Below are 22,003 nucleotides of genomic sequence, written 5' to 3'. Positions count from 1 at the left end.
GTACTGCTACATGGTGGCTGTTGTATGGTGCTGATACATTGGAGCTGCTGCATGGTGCTGCTACATGGGAGATGCTGCATGGTGCTGCTACATGGGAGATGCTGCATGGTGCTGCTACATGGGTGCTGCTACATGGTGCTGCTACATGGTGCTGCTACATGGTGCTGCTACATGGGTCCTGCTACATGGGGGCTACTGCATGGTGCTGCTACATTGGTGCTGTTGCATGGTGCTACTACATGGAGGGCTGTTGCATGGTACTGCTACATGGGGCCTGCATTATATTATGTGGAGCAATCTGGGGTGCATTATATTATATGGATGAATATTTGGTGCATTATATTATATGGATGAATATTTAATGCATTATTCTATATGGAAGACTATGGGGGCTGCATAACACTCTGGAGGAATATGTGGGTGCATTATGTGGAGTAATTTGAGGCTGCATTAAATTATGTGGAGCAATATGGATGCATTATGTTATATGGAGGAATGTGGGGGCTGCATACTTCTATACCCCCCAGAGCTGTATGTCCCACCAGAGCTCTATGTCCCTTCAAACCCAGTGCTGTATACCCCCCAGAGCTTTATGTCCCTTCCACCCCAAAGCAATATACCCCTCCAGAGCTCTATGTCCCTTCCACCCCAGTGCTGTATAGCCCCCAGAGCTCTATGTCCCTTCCACCCCAGTGCTGTATAACCACCCAGAGCTGTATGTCCCCCTCCACCCTAGTGCTGTATACCCCTCAGAACTGTATCCCCCTTCCTCTGGAGCTGTATACCCCCCCATTGCTGTATGCCCCCTACTTGGTAATGTGTATGCCCCCAGCCTCTCCTGTGATGTATATACAGCAGTGTCTGTGTGCGGCCATGTCTGTTAGTGATGACCACCTATCAGTGCAGCACAGCCACATGCCCTGGATTAGTTGGATGGGAAAAAAGCGGGGGAGGAGAGTGAGACTGCTGATGGCTTCCGCTTATTAATAATACCTCTAATGTGTCTGTATGTATGATGTGTGTCCATGTGTGTCAGTATATATGACTTTGTATAGATTTATGTCTGTTTATTTGTGTTTTTCTGAATTTCTCTTTCAATATGTATATGTACGTATGCCTGTATGTGTATGTATCTGTATATGCATGTCTGCGTGTGGATAGGGCACACTGAGACTCTTTCGCCCAGGGCTCACAAAAGCCTGGAGCTGGTCCTGTAAGTAGAGATTAAAATGAAGTTCCAAAGTGGAAGATCCTCACAAAAAATGAGTAACTGGTAAAAATAGCTGCAGAGAGATTACAGTCATCGCACGGCATAACCTAAACTGACCACCAAGTAGGCGTGCATCTAAATTCCTACTTTACCGACACTGTAGTACTCCCATGACTTATTTATCAAGAATTCTACCACAATCCAACTGGACCAGAATATGCAGGCACGGTAATATAGAGAAGAATCTGACAAGAGATATTACAGAACAGTTTTGTCTTCTTTTGCATCAATACACACTGGATGGAGACGTTTCTATTTCTTTATTCTAATGTTAATCCTAATATACTTTATCCCTTTATAACTATCAGACAATATATTTGTCTCATATACTATGACTGGCTGCTACCGACATTTATTCATCTTAATGACCAAGCTACCCCCATGCCTGAACAGCACCACACTGAGTAGCCTCTCAATAGACAGTAGAGATCGCCATCATTAGAGAACTAGGCAGTATTCAACCTAGCATAATCTACAATCGATATACGTACCAATGTTTCCAGTCCAAATTTCAGGAGATCAGAAACAGACTACAAGGCTAAAAATAATGCATTGGAATATTTTCTAGTATGCCTCCAAATCCTTTTGTATACTACATGATATAATGGAGGACCTGCTGGCTTGGAACGCTCCCTCAATGCATTTTCAAGTAGATACTGATGTGGATACTGTTGGTATAATGGTCTCTTACCTTACTGAGCTCAGAACTTTGGCTTTTCTTAGCTGATCCTCAATCCACTTTGGTCGGTGTCTTTCGACATCTTCCAGTACACTTTGTGTATCATCCCTGGGGTCCATGGCCTTTAATTCGATAGTCTTTTCTAAGCATCGGCATACAGTAGCCAGCCTCTCATTACTCCAACGAGACAAGGTGGTTCCTGTAATTTGTTCTATGGCATTTCCATCTTCCAGTATATGACATATAATACCAATTAAGTTCCATAAAACTATACCTGTATCTTTACATACAGAGTACTGCTCTGATAATTTTCTCTCAGAGAATGTGTAGAAGTACTTTATTGGGGGAGGCAGGCACGCAATTACTGAAGGTAGCTTGCTGATCACAATGGAGACTGCTTCAGCTGTCAATCTTGTAACATCTTGAACAGGAAAAAGAAAAAAATAATTAATATTTTGCTGCCATGTTCTGGTAACTCAGAAACATACATTTAATGAATTCAATGCAAACATTGCCCACTATCAAGGTCTACGTTTTATCTATATTCAACACTAAATGATCATTGATGGGTCTGACCACTGTGGCCAGTTATTGGCTATAGTGGTCATGTATTTCAATGGGACACCTGCAAATCAGTGGATGGCACTGAGCACCAAAGCACTGGGAAGCATGAGATATACAATGGCTTGAAAAAAATATTTATGCCCTGTGAACTTTTCACATTTTTTCACGATTCAACCACACACAAATATATTTTATTGGGATTTTATGTGAAATGCCAATACAAAGTAGCAAGTATTTCTGAAATGTATGTAAATGATACATGGTTATCTAAATATTTTTACTTATTTTTTTTAATTCTTTATTTAACAGCAGACATAGAGATAGGCCAATCCAACAACAGACAAATTACAAACAATATAACCAAAAATGGCATCTGCTGAACAATTGCATAATGAATAAACAATGCTATGGCCCCTCCATGTCAACCCAATTTTATGACTTAACTAGAAAGAGCCAGGTCACTGAGAAGAACAGAGAAAGAAGGACAAAGACCTGGCAGATTGGAAACGCGGATAGGATAGGGAAAAAAGAAAAAAAAATCAAGGGAGAGATAATGGGGGACAAAAGGGAAGTACAAGAGGAGGGGGTTATTTAAATATTTAAAAAATACAAATCTAACAAGTGTGGCGTGCCTTTGTAGTCAACACCAATGAGTCAATACTTTATAGGACCATGTTTTCCTGCAAGTACTGCCTGCTGAAAGTTTTTTGGGCTATGTCTCTACCAGCTTGAACAACTGGAGGCTGATATTTTTGCCCATTCTTCTTTGCAAAACAGCTCCGTAAGACTGAATGAAGAACATCTGTGAAAAGCAAATTTCAAGTCTTGCTTCAGATTTTCAATAAGTTTTAGTTCTTTGCTTTATATCTGGACTGTGATTGGGTCATTCAAACACATGAATATGCTATGATCTAAACTATTGTAGCTCTGGCAGTATGTTTAGGGTTGTTGTTATACTCCCCAGTCTCCAGTCTTTTGCAGTCTTTATCAGGTTATCCTCCAGGATTGCCCCGTAATTAGCTCCATCCATTATCCCATTAACTCTGACCAGCTTCCCTGTCCCTGCTGAATAAAAGTGTTAGCACAGCATGATACTGCCTCCACCATGCTTGACGGTGGGGATGGTGTTTTCAGGGTGGTGTGCAAGGTTAGTTTACCTCAACATAGCATTTTCCAGTAAGCCCAAAAAGTTCTACTGTGGTCTTATATGGCCAGAGCACCTTCTTCCACATGCTAGCTGTGTCACCTATATAGCTTTTTACAAACTGAAAAAGGGACTTCTTATGGCTAACTTTTGAAAAATAGTTTTCTTCTTGCCACTCTTCTATAAAGACCAAGATTGTGGAGTAGGTGACTAATAGTTGTCCTGTGGACAGATTCTGCCACCTGAGCTGTGACCATGGGCCTTCTTGGCTGCTTCTCTAAATAGTGTTGTCCTTGCTTGTGATAACAGTTTAGGTGGACGTCCATATCTTAGTAGTGTCCACGCATGGACCCTGAACATGGAGTTCTCAGGGAAGTTTGTGTTCAAGTTCTGCCACTCACACAAAAAGGAAAAAAAAAAAGTAAAAAGAAAGGAAAATAGAGATTAAAGCAGTAGAATTATACTTACCGAATCTCCTGCCCGGCTGTCACACTGCTTTTGGGTTCGCTTATTACATCTTATGCATAGTCACTACTTCCTCCGCCCAGCCTCTGCATTTACTGGCAAAGGTTTTTTGCAAGTAGAACTCAATGACACCTGCATTTTCTGGTAGAAAACCACAGTGGGGTTTTTTTGCCAAGAGATGCATCAACACCATATCGCATTTTTTTTTTTGCCAAGGGATGCAGTATTGGTGCAGGAATTTGGTGTATAAATTCCAGCACCCCATTTGCATCTCTTGGCAAACAAAATGCGGTTTTCTGCCAGGTGATGCAGGTCTCATTGAGTTCACATGAGGTGAGTTTACCTGCAGTCACAGGTGGGGTACCGTGGGAACCTCCAGCCGTGACTGCAGGTAAACTCCATGACTTCTCCACTCACAGCTGCAGCTCAGTCAATGTCTGCCTCAAGACACAGAGGGTGTTTTTTAATGTGTCTGCACGCTGCAACTTCAGTGTGTAGCAGAATCGGGATCGTCGTGGGGCTTCGTGGTGTGGATTACGTCGGACTTGGATGTTTTGGTGATTAATAAATTGGAGAAAGAGGGTGTATGGTTTTGTTTATTTTTTTAAATAAAGGATTTTTCTCTGTGTTTTGTCTTTTTTCTTTTTACTTACAGGATTAGTAATGAGGGGGATCTCCTAGCTGTCATTAACCCCTTATATAATCCCGTTTGCCACCGAACCAAGGCAACTGGGATTAGTCAGGTAAAGTGTCGGAATTGTCACATCTAATGAATGGATACAACAATTCTGGGGCAGCTGCAGGCTGCTATTTTTAGGCTGGTAGGGTGGTGAGAATAGCACCCACAAGCTGTCAGCTTTATCTTGGCTTGGTATCAAAATTGGGGGGAACCGCACACCATTTTTTAAAATTATTTATTTAAATCATTTTTTTAAAAAGCCACATGGGATTCCTCTTATTTTGAAACACAGTGCAGTGCCCGGTCCCCAGCACAGCGTCCCCACAAGCTCCCGCTCCCAGGCTCCGATGGGGGCGTCCTCCCTCTCACTTGCCTGGCAGCTACATTCACTCTTCTCCTGCCCCGAGGTCTGTTGCAGCCTCCTCCTGCTTCTGTGAGTGCCAGTAGGGTGCGCTTGTGGCCAAGCCCCCTTTCATAAAGGGCTGGCATTCCATTACCCGGAAGCTTTCCCTGAAGTCATGTGTTACCTTAAAGGTATTTAAGTATGCCTCCTCTTACAGGAGGTGCCTGAGCATTGTTGCCTATTAGTTCTCAGGTCCCCGTACGTTACTGTGTCTAGCCCTGTTGGTGTGTACCAGTACCAGTCTTGTGTTACTAACCTCTGTCTCGTCCTGGAGCCAACTTTCCACCATTTCCTCTGTGCCGTCACCATTGAGCCATCACCAGAGTGCCACCACGTCTGAGTGATCACCACAGTGCCATCACGTCTGAGCCATCACCAGAGTGCCACCACGTCTGAATGATCATCACATTGTCATCACATCTGAGTCTCCACTACAGTGCCATCACATCCGAGCCATCACCACGGTGCCGTCACATCTGAGTCATCACTCCTGTGCAATCACGTCTGTGCCACCTCTCCAGTGCCAACCCATCTGAGCCGTCATCTCTGTGCTGCTACATCTGTGCATCCCTGCGCTGGACATTGATTGACTTTACCACTTTGCCAGAGACTATTTCCACTGATCCAACTGAAAAAAAGTCCAGCTTCAACAGATAGATGCGTTATTTTTTTTTTTTAATTTATAGCTTTTCATATGGCACAAATATAATGGCACATTGCAGTCAAGATGACAAGACCAGCATCAAGAAGCCGGTCATGTCATCCTGACTGCAATGTGCCATTATATTTGTGCCATATGAAAAGATATCAATTAAAAAATAAAAATAAAGCATCTATCTGTTGAAACTGGACTTTTTTTCAATTTGATTTTGCTTCAGGCGTGGCAGCACCTTGTCCGAGCTGCAGAGGGTGAGAGACTGATTTAGACGGTGAGCTCAATCTCTTCACTTATTTCCACTGATCCCTGGCAGTTGTGCATTTAGGCCCCCTGTTGGTGCGCCACACAGTCCCTGTATAGGGGTTTGTTGCTGGTTGCTCCTTCGGGGGAGTCCGGTGCACGGCCCAGTGGGTTCACACCGGATGCTCACCGCCCCTCGACGACCGTAACATACAGCCAAAATAACGCATACAGATGGGGCTGCAGCCAGTAGATGTCTGCTTTATCTGTCCTGGGTATCATAATATGCGGGGACCTTATGTCATTTTTTCCAATTATTTATTATTTTTACACTCCACAACCAATTACAGATGCCGGAATGCTGGCAGTCTGACTGCAACCAATCACAAACGTTGTCACAGAGGGTCGGAGGAAGAAGCATTGACTATGCATGAAAGCTAATGAGTGGAACCGGAAGCAGTGTGACAGCCGCACAGGTAACTTGTATAACCATCCTGCTTTGCAGTTCCCTAGACCTTTTTTACCACCAATTTTCATGTTCCCACAGACTTATATTGGGTTCGGTGTCTAGGCAGATGTTCGGGTACAAGTCCGGTCCGGCCGAGCCTGCTGAACCCGAACATCTGTAGATTAACCCATCTCTATTAGTGAACAGTGAGAGCAACTATACTTCTTGTTTGCTTTAAGCATTCATTTTCAATTCAGATCTACCTCTCTGGACCTGACGTTACCTCTCTACTAACCAAAATTCCACAATGTCTGTCTGCTATTTCATCCTTCTTCTCTGCGCGATTCCTAAAGCTTAACATGGACAAAACAGAGTTCATTGTCTTTCCTCCTCCTCACTCATCTCCTCCAACAAGCCTTTCCATCAAACTTGATGGTTGCTCACTCTCCCCAGTCTCACAAGCTTGTTGCCTTGGAGTAACCCTCGACTCTACTCTATCCTTCAAGCCACACATCCAAGCCCTCTTCACCTCATGCCGATTACAACCCAAAAACATCTCCCGGATCCGTGCTTTCTTAACCAAGAATCAGCAAAAACATTAGTGCATGCCCTCATCATCTCCCGCCTCGACTACTGCAACCTCCTGCTCTCTGGCCTCCCTTCCAACACTCTTGCACCCCTCCAATCTATCCTAAACTCTGCGGCCCGCTTAATCCACCTCTCCCCTCGCTACTCCCCAGCCTCGCCACTCTGCCAATCCCTTCACTGGCTTCCCATCGCCCAACGACTCCAGTTCAAAACATTAAACCATGACATACAAAGCCATGCACAACCTGTCTCCTCCCTACATCTGTGACCTAGTCTCCCGGTACCTACCTGCACGCAACCTCAGATCCTCACAAGATCTCCTTCTCTGCTCCTCTCTTATCTCCTCTTCCCACAATCGCGTACAAGATTTCTCCCGTGCATCCCCCATACTCTGGAACGCTCTACCTCAGCACATCAGACTCTCCACTACCGTGGAAAGCTTCAAGAGGAACCTCAAGACCCACCTCTTCCAACAAGCCTACAACCTACAATAGCCCTCAGTCCAGTAGACCACTGTGCAACCAGCTCTGTCCTCACCTATTGTACCATCACCGATTCCCTGTAGACTGTGAGCCCTCGCGGGCAGGGTCCTCTCTCCTCCTATACCAGTCTGTCTTGTACTGTTAATGATTGTTGTACATATACCCTCTCTCACTTGTAAAGCGCCATGGAATAAATGGCGCTATAATAATAAATAATATTAATAATAATAATAATAATTGTGTATCTAGAACACCTAAAATATTCATAATTGTAACTTTTAGAAGCAGCAAGAGCAAAACCAATATGAAAATGGTCAAGCATATTGTTATGATGCAGATACTTACTTTTCTGAACTTTCTTGGTCTCTTTTGGGTTGGTAAAGTTCCACTTTTCTGGTAAGGCTTTTAGTAAGACATCAGGAAAATTATGGATATGTGAACTGGAGACGGAATGATTGACAGGCTCATTGGAACTGATGAATGAGGTAACCTGGTTCACCAAGCCTCTCACCGATCTTATTAGGGTTCTTCTCAAATATCTGAGAACAGTGTTTCTGCTCATTTTCACTAGCAAGAAGATTAAAGTTTCATTAAGCCACGTCATACAGACACTATTTATTCATTATCAGAAAAAAACATGGCAAAATTGAATACTGTAAATGGGTATACAAATTTGAACTATTTTAAAGGATATACACAATTATATTACCCCAAGACTTAAAGGGTGCCTTACACGCTGCGACATCGCTAACGATATATCGTCGGGGTCACGTCGTTAGTGACGCACATCCTACCCCGTTAGCGTCATCGCAGCGTGTGACACCAAGGAGCGCCGATCAACGAGCGCAAAAACGTGAAAAATCGTTGCTCGTTGACACATCGCTCCTTTTCCAAATATCGTTGCTGCTGCAGGTACGATGTTGTTCGTCTTTCCTGCGGCAGCACACATCGCTACGTGTGACACCGCAGGAACGCGAACATCTCCTTACCTGCGTCGACCGGCAATGAGGGAGGAAGGAAGGAGGTAGGCGGGATATTCCACCCGCTCATCTCCGCCCCTCCTCTGCTATTGGATGGCTGCCGTGTGACATCGCTATGACGCCGCACGAACCGCTCCCTTAGAAAGGAAGCGGATCGCCGTCCAGAGCGACGTCGCAGGGAAGGTAAGTCCGTGTGACGGGTGTTAGCGATGTTGTGCGCCACAGGCAGCGATTTGCCCGTGTTGCACAACCGATGGGGGCAAGTACGCTCGCTAGCGATATCGGTACCGATATCGCAGCGTGTAAAGTACCCTTTAGTTTAGTAGTATAAAGAAGCAACAACTTAAAAGAAAAAAAATTTCAAAGTTTATTTGTAATTTCTTGATGTCTGAAATAAACAACGTAATTCTTTTTTTTGTAGACACAAATCTATCTATATATATATAAATATATAATATTTAGAATAGTTTTTTTAATTGATTTTCAAAATTTCAAAAAAACCCTCATCTGCATTGGATGTTATGTTATGCTCACACACTAAAGGTGGTGTCACACACAGCGACGACGACAACGACGTCGCTGCTACGTCACCATTTTCTGTGACGTTGCAGCGACGTCCCGTCGCTGTCGCTGTGTGTGACATCCAGCAACGAGCTGGGCCCTGCTGTGAGGTCGTTGCTCGTTGCTGAATGTCATGCTTCATTTTTTGGTCGTCGCTCTCCCACTGTGAAGCGCACATCGCTGTGTGTGACAGCAAGAGAGCGACGAAATGAAGCGAGCAGGGAGCAGGAGCCGGCGTCTGGCAGCTGCGGAAAGCTGTAACCACAGTAAACATCGGGTAACCAAGGGAAGACCTTTCCCTGGTTACCCGATATTTACCTTCGTTACCAGCCTCCGCCGCTCTTGCTGCTAGTGCCGGCTCCTGCTCTGTGCACATGTAGCTGCAGTACGCATCGGGTAATTAACCCTATGTGTACTGTAGCTAGGAGAGCAAGGAGCCAGCGCTAAGCAGTGTGCGCAGCTCCCTGCTCTCTGCACTGTGACATGTAGCTGCAGTACACATCGGGTTAATTAACCCGATGTGTACTGTAGCTAGGAGAGCAAGGAGCCAGCGCTAAGAAGTGTGCGCGGCTCCCTGCTCTCTGCACTGTGACATGTAGCTGCAGTACACATCGGGTTAATTAACCCGATGTGTACTGTAGCTAGGAGAGCAAGGAGCCAGCACTAAGCAGTGTGCGCGGCTCCCTGCTCTCTGCACATGTAGCGCCGTTATGATCGCTGCTGCGTCGCTGTGTTTGACAGCTAAGCAGCGATCATAACAGCGACTTACAAGGTCGCTGTTACGTCACAGAAAATGGTGACGTAACAGCGATGTCGTTGTCGCTGTCGCTATGTGTGACCCCAGCTTTACTCCCTTTGAAGAGCTGAGCAAGGCATCATTGCTAAGTCCAGTGACAGGGTGCACCAGTCATATATTCCTCTGTGACAGTGTCAAGATTTCTATGTGCAAAGCATCTTGCCTTTGGAGATGCTCTGCTGTTCTTTCCAGAGTTACTTAGCTAGCACTTTGATTGACAGCACTGGATTCCATGTTGGTGCTGATTACTAAGGTGTTCCATCTCCCTTATAATTGCTCAGGCTTTTTTACTGAGCATGCTCACCCAGAACCTCGCCAGTTGTATTCTCTGGTTTTACAGTTGTCCTGTTGGCTTGTGTCTCTGCTAGTGTTCTGATCTTTGCTCTCTGACCCCGGACTGTTATTTGACTCCTCTCTGCCCGCTCCCTGTTCCCGTTGTGACCTCCTTTCTTTCTGACCCTCGGATACTGACCTGACTACACTGCTGTTTACTCCTTGTGCTCATACATGTACTCCTGTTAACAGACCCCAGCATTCCTGACTACTCTTCTGCCCATACTTCCTGTAAGTAGTGGCTAGCATCACAGACAGGAAGCAACAAAACAGACGGGGACCTGAGCAGTGTTGAAAAGATGACTAGCAGGGAATCAGTGTTTTATTATTTTTCATGTTCTTTGTTCTTTTGGGTTTTCTCTTTGTTTCTTTTTTTTCCAGAAGTGTACCAGCTCTTTAACAGTACAACATGCCAATACTTTAGATTTTATATCTACAAACAGGAAAACTTAAAATCTAAAATATAGTATCTGAGCTAAGAACTTTAATTACTCCCCAACAAATGGACGTACCAGTGCATAAAGGTGATTATGCGAGCATATAAGCCGTGTCCAACATGATCACCAAAGGAACTATGCTTAACTGACAACCAAGATCTTGCAGTAATAGCCAGGGTCGGTGTCAGCACCAAGGCTGTTTACACCTCTAGATTACATGAGTTAGAAGGCTCCCTCTTTAGCTCCATTGACAGAAAAACACTGCCATGACAGGGTGCCAAGGGTCACCATGTTAATCAGAGGTCAAACATTGACCTCCTAATCCACCAGGTATGGTGGCCAATTAGGCCCTGCCATAACCAGGGTCTAATAGTCCTCCTGTCAATGGAATACTAACAGGTCTAATGCATTGCAATACATCAGTAATGCAGTTTATTAGAGCAGTGATGAGAGTATTGGATGTTCAAGTCTCATAGTGGAGCGAAATTTAAAAAAAAGTGAAAAAACAATAATATATATATGACATTACTATAATCATACTGATCCGAAGAATAAAGTCATCTCATCACTTATAACGCACAGTGGATAGCATAAATGAGGAAAAAAAAAAAAGAAAAACTCTTTCTAAGCTGCTCTCGATTTGCTCATTCTGCCTCCCAAAAAAACAAATAAGGCTAGCTTCATATTTATCCTGACGGTTACATTTACAACTTAATCTCCAAAAATATGATACAAAACTCACTCACTCATTCACTAAAAGGTGGCAGGCAGAGTCATGGTAGACTCCATTTGGTATGTTTCCCGATGGGGTCCCACTTTTTAAGGCATGTCCCAATGCTCAGTGAATCACAGTTTTGTGCACCTATAAAAAAATGGATACCACTGGAATAGAAGCCATACAGAGTCCAAAGTGATTCCATCTACCTTAAAATGAATGTTTCCTTCAGGGGTCCAAGATGAATCAGGTATTTTGGAGATTTTGATGGAAACCCCAACACGCTCAGTATAGAGCACAGGATAAATGTGAAGCTAGCTGTAAAAGTGATCCAAAATGTTAAGTACCACAAAAGTAATACCGAGAAATCTTCAACTGAACCCACAAAAAACAAGACCCCACTCAAGTCCTTTATGTTTCATCAGAAAAACGAGGATTCCAAATTATTGGTAGTTCAAAGGCTTTGGAATAGGGACATGGCTTTCACCCAAAATAATCCATCAAATTTTGCATTCCCAAATCAAATTGACCCTCTTCGTTCTGAGCCCCACAGTGTTCCTAAATCACAGTTTCGGTCCATATGTTTAGCAAAGCTATAGCGGGGCACAAAAACAACAGACCTTGATGGATTCCTTGAAGTGTTTAGCTTAAAACTTGGGGTCACTTGTAGGGGGGTTCCTCAGTTATGGTAATTCAGGGCTCTGCAAATTTGACAGTGAATGCAATATTTTACAGCCAAATTTGCATTGCAAAAGTCAAATAACACTCTTTCCTTTCTGAGCCCTGCCATTTGCACAAACAGTAGTTTATGACCATTTTTTCCTTACACTTACTGTGAAGCACCTGAAAGGTTAACAAATGTATTGAATGCGATTTTGCATATATTGATAGCTGCAGATTTTTGCAAGTTTTCTGACATACAGGCACCTCAAAATCACTTCAAAAGGGAAGTGGTGCCAAGATTTCTACATTTCATTATAAAAAAAAATGCTGCTAAACTTTTAAGCCTTCTAACACATTAACAAAATAAGAGACAACGCTGATGTAAAGTAGACTAGACATATGGTAGATGTTGTTTATTAACTATTTTGGTCTGAACGGCATATAAATTCCAAGTATGAAATTGGAGAATTTTTCTAAATGTGTAAGATTTCTAAAAATAAATACAAATTGAATTGACCTAAATTTACTAATAGAGATGGGCGAATAGTAACTAGTCGTGTTCGGATAATGCTAACCGAATACCAAGTACAATTCCAGAATTCATCATAACAAGAAAATGTTCAGGTTCCCCATTGACTTGAATTAGGTTCCCTATATCCTGGAATAGTACTTTGGGATTTGTTACGAATAATCCAAACACGAATATTTATTATTCACCCATCACCATTTACAAATTAACAAAGTACAGTGCATCCCCCCAAAAAACAATCAGAGAATTGCTGGGATAAGCAGTATACATTAAGAGAAGAGCTCCATATTGTAAAACTGCAGCTACTTGAAAATAGAGGCTCCGCTTACTGGAGTTGGTTGTACAAGGGTACAGGAACAACTCAAATTAGGGCTGTAGTCGTGCCTGCCAATTGGGTAAATCCAATTCGTAGAAGGGGTTGTGGTACACAGGAAAAATAAGGACTAAGGGGTACTTTGCACACTACGACATCGCAGGTGCGATGTCGGTGGGGTCAAATTGAAAGTGACGCACATCCGGCATCGCAGGGGCCATCGTAGTGTGTAAAGCCTAGATGATACGATTAACGAGTGCAAAAGCGTCATAATCGTATCATTGGTGTAGCGTCGGCGTAATCCATAATCCGATGTTGTTCCTCGCTCCAGCAGCAGCACACATCGCTGTGTGTGAAGCCGCAGGAGCGAGGAACATCTCCTACCGGCGTCACCGGAGCTCCCGTAGGATATGCGGAAGGGAGAAGGTGGGCAGGATGTTTACATCCCGCTCATCTCCGCCCCTCCACTCCTATTGGCCGCCTGCCGTCGCAGTGACGCCGTACGACCCGCCCCCTTAATAAGAAATAAGAAGGCGGGTCGCCGGCCAGAGCGACGTCCCAGGAGAGGTGAGTCCATGTGAAGCTGCCGTAGCGATAATGTTCGCTACGGCAGCTATCACAAGGATATCGCAGCTGCGACGGGGGCGGGGACTATCGCGACCGGCATCGCAGCATCGGCTTGCGATGTCGCAGCGTGCAAAGTACCCCTAAGGTCGTGCTGTCCAATGGATTTGTAAAGGTTAAAAAGTTTTATCCATACAAACATGCTACATGTTTCGGAGTTGTCCAACGCTTTCCAGATAAGCCTGAGGAAGGAGATGGACCAACTCCGAAACACGTAGCATGTAGCATGTTTTTTAGGTCAAACTCTTAGTTTTACAAATCAATCTTAAAGGGGTTTCCCACTACTTTTACTTTGATGTAAAAGTAGGGGACAACCTCTTTAACCTGCTTATTCCTGTGCACCACAATCCCTTTTGAGATATGCAATAGAATGCCAAAGATATTTCTTACTCACGTGACTTGTCAGATTTGTTGAAAAATTTGGCCTGGTTTGGAAGGTGAAAACTGGCTTTGATGAAGAAGGGTTAAATAAACAAAACTGAAGTGACTGAACAAAAAATACATTTTAATGAAAATGTATATAATTCAACGCATCCCTATGGGAAAGCACACATTGCACTATTAATTGTATAAAGTAATTTTATGTGTATTTTCCATTTACAGCTATTAGGATGCAGCAAAAAACTGTTTCAAATTTGAATTAATTTCAAAATCGCAATGGGATTGTCACATCTAAAAACGTGTCCAATGAGTTCTCTTCCAGAAATAGCCGATATCTCCCAGGCCCGTAAAGCGCAATCTAATTGCTGTTTTTGTTTTCTTAGTTTACTACATATACACACACCCCTATAGATTATTCACCACGGCACAGTTGACAACACACACTGTATAAATGCCAATTAAAATACTGAACTGAAGGACTGACATGTAACAGCATGCTTTCTGCTAAAGTTAACACACTGCAAGCCATCTGGGTTTGCATCTCTTGTAAATTAGACTGTGTTTTATGTTCTCCCATCTCATCGAGCCCCGTGTTTGACTCATAGTAAGCTGGAGTTGTGCCGTTTTGCATTTTCTCGTTTTGTGACAGCTGTTGTATCTCAACTCTACATCTCTGAAGGACTTGTTTCTGGCATGCGTGTTGCATGCAGATGGAAATGCTGGTCATTTCAACAAATCCTCTCTCATACTAGATCTGTGTTTTTGGAGAATGGCAAACTTGTGCCACTTGACAAAAACGTAAAAAGTGCATTATCAGGGCTTAAATGCAAAGGGGCAGACTTATCGAAACTCTTATTTCTTAGAGACTGCAAACTTAGCTGCACTTTTTAAGGGATCGCTCCCACTTGTGTATAAAAAAAATCAGTCAGATTTTCATCCAGAAAAGTTGGACACGTGAAATCCATTTGGTATTCCATATGTCATCCGAGTGCTATGTACGAGCGTGCGAGTTTTTCTTGCCTAGCATTCGTATGCCATACAATGCGTTTTTTTTTCTCAGAAGCTATTATTCTACATTATACAGTGTTCTATGCTACAGAACAGAAATATATGCATAAAAAAAACTGAAGGCATACGGATGGTCTTTGTGATGTTCGATTTTTTTTTTAATCAAAGTGGCACATGTTGTTTGATAAATCGTAATGTAGATTCTTATTTACCAATATGTTGACACAATATAGCACTGGTAATATAAAATATAACTTTTAATAATTTTATTAAAATGTAACAAACAGTGACACCCAAAGAAATTATACCACAAGGTGTTTAGCACTAGAAACAGATCCAAATTGTCCACCAGTCAGAGCCTATTCCTTCTCACTAGGCCCTCCAGACCAGTATCACATGCACTCTATAAAGCCAAAAAGCAATATTAAAGTGACGTTGTGCAATAAGCAGATATAATCACTCCATAATTGCACTAATGCCCAAAGAGTATCACTCTTTCAAGGTGGCTATGTGCATTCAGAATGTAAACAAATGACTATATCAAGAATTCATTCATTGCAGACATTTGCATAAAAAAGGGGGGGTTAAGGAGGAAAGTGGTTGGACAGGATAAAGTGCTAAAGTGATAAATAGATAATTACATTCATTGGTAGCGGTGGGATCTAAGCTTACGAACTATCCCCACCACATACCTGTTAGACTGGTATTACCTTCCTTTTGAGGGGGGGGGATTTTCACACACCACACATTACCCCAGGTAATAACCAGTAACACTCAATGTCCTCCTTCCCGACGCGTTTTTTCAATATCGATTCATCAGGGGAGTTGTAGGCTATAATGTCAGAGGCATGTTGAGCTGCCAATTGAAGATGGATGAAGTAATAAAGCAATGTGGGTGGTTTATTCTATGTGTTTCAGAAAGATATCCACTCTTCTTCCTCAGGAAAATCCACCAGGAATTTTCTGAGGAAGAAGAGGGGATACGTCTTCGAAACGCGTAGAATAAACCACCCACATTGCTTTATTACTTGGAGTGATTCTTTGTACAGCAGCGCGGAGTACACCACAATTATCCTGTTTTTGTTTTACTTCTAAATACGTTTTTTTAACATGGAAGTCTATGGAGGACAGATCTGTTAACTGATTATTATTATTATTATTATTATTTATTATTATAGCGCCATTTATTCCATGGCGCTTTACAAGTGAAAGAGGGTATACGTACAACAATCATTAACAGTACAAGACAGACTGGTATAGGAGGAGAGAGGACCCTGCCCGCGAGGGCTCACAGTCTACAGGGAATGGGTGATGGTACAATAGGTGAGGACAGAGCTGGTTGCGCAGTGGTCTACTGGGCTGAGGGCTATTGTAGGTTGTAGGCTTGTTGGAAGAGGTGGGTCTTGAGGTTCCTCTTGAAGCTTTCCACGGTAGGGGAGAGTCTGATGTGCTGAGGTAGAGCGTTCCAGAGTATGGGGGATGCACGGGAGAAATCTTGTAGACGATTGTGGGAAGAGGAAATAAGAGAGGAGCAGATTGCTATTTATCTTCCATTTGAAACTGATCCAGTAAGAAAAAAAGAGATCTATTACGAATTCAAGAATGATGGACGACTAAACAGGAATCCGTTAACGGATCCGTACTTCATAGTCTCGCATGTTAAAAAAAAAAACGAATCCAGCAGAAATTATTTAACAAAGGACAAAACGTTTTGTCTGTGCAACTTTTTTGCCAACAATCTCTGCAAAATCCATTCTAACGTTTGACTACGGGACAAGTGAACTCAGCCTTGTTTGTCGACATAGCCGAATGAGGGCTTGCTTCCTGTGAGACGAGTTGTAGTTAAAAATGGCACCATCCATTTTACCATATAGCGTACTAAAAAAGGGGGGGGATTCTAAGTGTGATGCAATGGTGAAAAAATGCATTTTTGGAGGGTTTTGTTTGTTTTTATGATGTGCATTGTATGCTACAAAATGATCTGGAAACTTAATTCTCCAGGATAATAAAAGTACGGTGATACCAAACTTGCATGGAATTTTTTTTTTAAATTTGATTGATGAACAAAAATTCCCAAGTTTATAAAAAATAAATAAACTTGGTCTGTCACCATTTTCTGGGACACTTAACTTTTTTTATTTTCCGTCACCTGTTCTGGTGAGAAGTTTTTTTGTTTTTTTTGCATGGTGAGCCGACTGTTTTATTGATAAGAATATGGTATACAGACAATATTTTGGTCGCACTTCGTTGCATTTTTAGGGAGATATAATGGCCCAAAACTGCAATTATGGCAATATGAGTTTTCTCTCTTTAGGTTGTTTACTGCATTTGTTCTATCATTTTGAATTTTGACAGATGGAACTTTTACAAAAACAGCAGTATCAAATATGTTTATTTTTTTATTGTCTGTTTACACCACCTAATAGTTGCTTACTTTGTGCGCCACAGTCTTAGCACATGGTGCTGCATGTTAGGATATGCCTTTTTTTTCCCTAACACATTCCTCTTATGGTGAGGTCATACCCACTTTTCAGGCAAGAGTAAAAAGTGTCTAAAATACATGCTAGATAGGGCGCAAGTCACGGCAGACAGTTTTTTTTGTGTGAACATGTGCTAATAGTGTCAGTTGTAACCCAATGCGTATCATCATGAACATGACTTCCTCAGGGGCCTCATATGACCCTGAGGAGTAACATTCGTGAGAGACATGGGGTCACCACATACCCCCTAGTTCTCCATTGGTAGCTTTCCTTGGCTTTTTTTCGTATTCACTTTGGTAATATCTATAGCTACTTATATATTGTGAGATTATTTATTGGTATACTTTATTTGGTTTATGTATAACAATATTATTTCTACTTTTTTAATGCATATGAACGGTTTTATTTTCTATGCTGGAGATTTGCAGTCTTACATGAGGAGATAGGGGGTATTTTTGAACCCCGAACTTTAGTTTTGGAAGGCCCGCTATTTAGTTTTGTACTGCTATGTGCTTTTTAAATGTTATTAATACACTTTTTTGCCACATGGATTGTTTGCACTGTTTCATTTAATAAATTATATTAAAGAGATTGTACACTCTTTCTTAACTCAGTTACTGTTTTTTGCCCTAAATGCTTAAGGAAAATGCCCCTAAATATCCCCATGTAACTTTTCTGCCATCATGTTGTTTTATTCCTTTCTATTTCATTTTCTGTCTCCTGGCATCAGCTCTACTATTGCAGCCATCATTTCCTCTTCAGAATCCTATGCTCTCTTCTGACTACATTACTACATTTGACATCATCCCTTGTACTGGTTTACAAGCCAGCAGTGAGCACACCCCCTGTTACTCTGCATAAACCACTTCCACTCCACCCGGCAGCATAATACACACAGCTTCAACATAACATCCTGCCCAGTAGTGATGGCAGTCCGGCTCTTTTTGGTGATCTGGCTCATATGGTTTCGTTCACCAAAAAGAGCTGAATCTTTCGGATCCTAAATGGATCCCTATTAAATATATGTTCGCTCCAAGTGAACACATATTTAAGATTATATTAACGCTGCCGAAACCTCGCCCACTCGCTACTATACCCCGCCCACCACAACAGGCCAATTAAATTGTTGAGTGGGCGCTGGATTCATTCAGCTGAGCAGGGATTCATCCACTAAACACCAGACTTTTACACCCAGTTAGAGCCATTAACACTAGAACTACTGAGGTAGTCATTTTGACTACTTTGCACTATGTATTTTTATATAGGTGTCACGAGTCCAGTAGTTCTAGTGTTAAGAGAATTTAGTGGCTCTCACTGGGGTTCCAGCTCCTGTCAGTCACAGCAGGGAGACGGATTTTTGTGTCGGATCGTTCGTGACCAACACATTCACTACTGTCCAGGACATTATCACAAAACACCAGGTCTGGGAATAAAGATTACCCTCTACTCTCAAACACTGACTAATAGATATATGGCGGAGAGAAAGATATGAATGTATTCATATCATAGAGAGCATGCAGTAGAGTTTATATACATTACACAAAGTATAAAGCCGTATGTGTACATATACTGTATACATATAACCTGTTGAATACATGCAAAAAAACAAGGGCGTACTGTGTCAGCAAGGAGAGCTGTGTTTGCAACAGCATCCAGAGGAGTAGCATTAGCTCTGCTGAATGCAATTCCACCCACCCACACATTAGTTTCCAGAGCCAGGAACTCAGGAAGAATGTGAGACAGTACAAAAAGTTAGTTGATTCTCAGCCAGAGATCTTATGAGCAGGAGATCAACTCAGTTTACAGAAGGATTTGAGAAAGCAAGGTACTTACAAAAGAGCTTATCCACATGAAAGAGGCTTGTAATGTAGTAGCCAACCCCTTTAATTGTTATTCTGTGTGCATGATCCGCTTTATAAAGATACCTTTATTCTTTTTTATGTGTTGCTATACTTTGCTTGCTATATGCATTTTTAGCATCTAATTTTCCCATCTTACATGGTTGGTGTTAGCTCATCGTGTTTTTCTAATAGTTACTCACTCTTTAATTTTGACTTTGCAACACCAAGAAGAAAAAGTCATAGGATTGTGGCATTCACAGGAGTGACCGACATGTTGTTAATATTCAAATGATGAAAAAATGAAAACAACACACAAACTATCAGGATTTGGTGGTGGTACCTCCCTTTGCAATTGCCGACCATTGATATCCCAGATGTACTTGATGGGAGACAAGTTTGGAGACTGTGCAGGTCATGGCAACACATTAAAGGGTACTTTACACGCTGCGATCTCGCTAGCGAGATCGCAAGCGATCGTACCCGCCCCCGTCGGTTGTGCGACAAGGGCAAATCACTGCCCGTGATGCAAAACGTCGCCTACCCCCGTCACACGCACTTACCTGCCCTGAGACGTCACACTGGCCTGCGATCCGCTTCCTTTCTAAGGGGGCAGTTCGTGCGGCGTCATAGCCACGTCACATGGCAGCCGTCCAATAGAAGCTGAGGGGCGGAGATGAGCGGGACGTAACATCCCGCCCACCTCCTTCCTTCCGCATTGCCGGTGGAGGCAGGTAAGGAGATGTTTGTCGCTCCTGCGGTGTCACACACAGCGCCGCAAGAACGAGGAACAACATCGCTAATAAGCAGAGAACGATTTTTAGTTTCAGGACGACCTCTCCGCGGCAAACGATTTTGACCGCTTTTGCGATCGTTTAAGGTCGCTTGTACTTGTTACACACTGCAATATCGTTAATGACGCCGGATGTGCGTCACAAACACCGTGACCCCGACGATAATTCATTAACGATATCGCAGCGTGTAAAGCCCCCTTTAAGGCCACACAAGTCTGCTCACAGTAGTACAAGCAACATGTGGCCTAGTGTTGTCATCTTGAACAATGGCTCGTGGAATATTTTGACAAAATGGTCAAACCGCTGTTTCCACGATCAAATCAATGTAATGCTCAGTTGTTCATGTACCTGTATGAAATACTAGATAGATCTGGATACTGTACATTATGCCATCCCAAACGATAATCCTGAGAGTTGGATCAATGTGTCATTCTCTCATGAAGGTGTCTTAATGGAATTATCCTAGTGGTTTCTAGATAAATTTCCGACTATCATTGCATCAGAAGCAAGACTCATCACTGACCAGACTAAATCTACATTTCAAGCCTTGTGCGGATCATATATGCCACACCATTAGGAGACCTTTGTGAAGGATATCATATCAGTTATACTCTAGAATTATGGTATGGAGTGGAATATTATACAGTAGACACACCCCTCCAGTCGTCAACCAGAGTAGTAAGGGGGCCATATGTCTCGTCAAATCTGACAGGTGCCCCGCCCCTATCAAACCCTATCAAAGTGTATTAAACACACCCCCTCCCCTCTCCTGACAGGCCCTATATTTTATAGGCTTTTGATTAGGCTTTTGATTAGGGATTTGATAGTGCAACTACACAGGCCCTATATTTTATAGGCTTTTGATTAGGCTTTTGATTAGGGATTTGATAGTGCAATCCTGATAGTGTAAATGCTTAATCCCACTATTTTATTCACTGATTATGAGAAATCTGATTTAGTGTAATTGTTTGGAATCATACCATTTTATTCAGTGTGGTTTTGTTGCAGAATTCATTCTGCTAGTGTAATTTGATTGGGCATATTATGTATATGGCCAAATTTATTTTATAGGCGTTTGATACAGAATTCATTCTGATAGTGTAATATGGTTGGGCATATTATGTATATGGCCAATTATACTATTACGCGTCTTATGCTATATAGCATTTCTTATAGCACCCATTCTGATAGTGTAATTTGGTTGGGCATATTATGTATATGGCCAATTATACTATTACGCATTTCTTATAGCACCCATGTAGAAAGTTTGTGTTTTATACTGTTTGTATAAAAATGAAAGACAGGTTGTGTTTTATACTGTTTGTATAAAATGAAAGACAGACACACTATCAAAATTTAAAAAGTTTATTGCTCAGAATTTAATTACATTCAGTTGCACATCAATTCAGTAGGAATGCAAAACGTCATATACATTACACTTGTAAAACAGTACAATATAAAATTATAATCACTGGCATAATACACTATTTAATAATACACATATGTTACGTCTCTTACATAATTATTTAGAGCATCACAATTCATCAGTCCAGCTGTTACATTGTGAGCCACATTGATTGCAGTATCGGGAAAGTCCTTTTTTTAGGCAGCAAACTTGCTTGTGTCAAACCTAATGGAGAATGTAAAGATTGAATTGGACGGCGTGGTGTCGATAGAGTCTGAGGTTTAGATATGCCACTAGCTTCATTGATGGGCATTTTTAAGCTGTCTAAAAGCGCTCTAGTAGTGGGATTACCCACTATGGTAGACGGTATATTTAACTCGGCCATTGCCTGCATAAACGTATTCCATCCCTGGGGTAAATTTCTGTTAGTCAAGGCATGGCTCTGTGTTGTATTACGTACTAAATCCAACATGTTCGATCCCGGTATTACAGAACCTCTGAAAATAAACTCGTTTTTATCATTCCA

The 22,003-nt window shown here is 42.2% G+C and overlaps 1 protein-coding gene across 6 annotated transcripts in view; it reads right to left on the bottom strand.

The window, feature by feature from the left end:
• The window catches only part of KIAA0825 (KIAA0825 ortholog), a 785,365-nt gene that overhangs the window by 359,717 nt on the left and 403,645 nt on the right, over positions 1-22,003 (bottom strand). For all 6 annotated transcript variants that reach the window (XM_075325095.1, XM_075325097.1, XM_075325094.1 and 3 more), the window contains 2 exons: positions 7,966-8,187; positions 1,962-2,370 (listed from right to left, as the gene is read on the bottom strand). In XM_075325095.1, the coding sequence (XP_075181210.1) occupies positions 1,962-2,370; positions 7,966-8,187 (631 nt within the window). The remainder of the gene's footprint in view (positions 1-1,961; positions 2,371-7,965; positions 8,188-22,003) is intronic.

Source organism: Anomaloglossus baeobatrachus, chromosome 1, assembly GCF_048569485.1.
Source record: "Anomaloglossus baeobatrachus isolate aAnoBae1 chromosome 1, aAnoBae1.hap1, whole genome shotgun sequence".
NCBI lineage: Eukaryota > Metazoa > Chordata > Amphibia > Anura > Aromobatidae > Anomaloglossus > Anomaloglossus baeobatrachus.
This window is presented reverse-complemented; position numbering and strand designations above follow the sequence as displayed.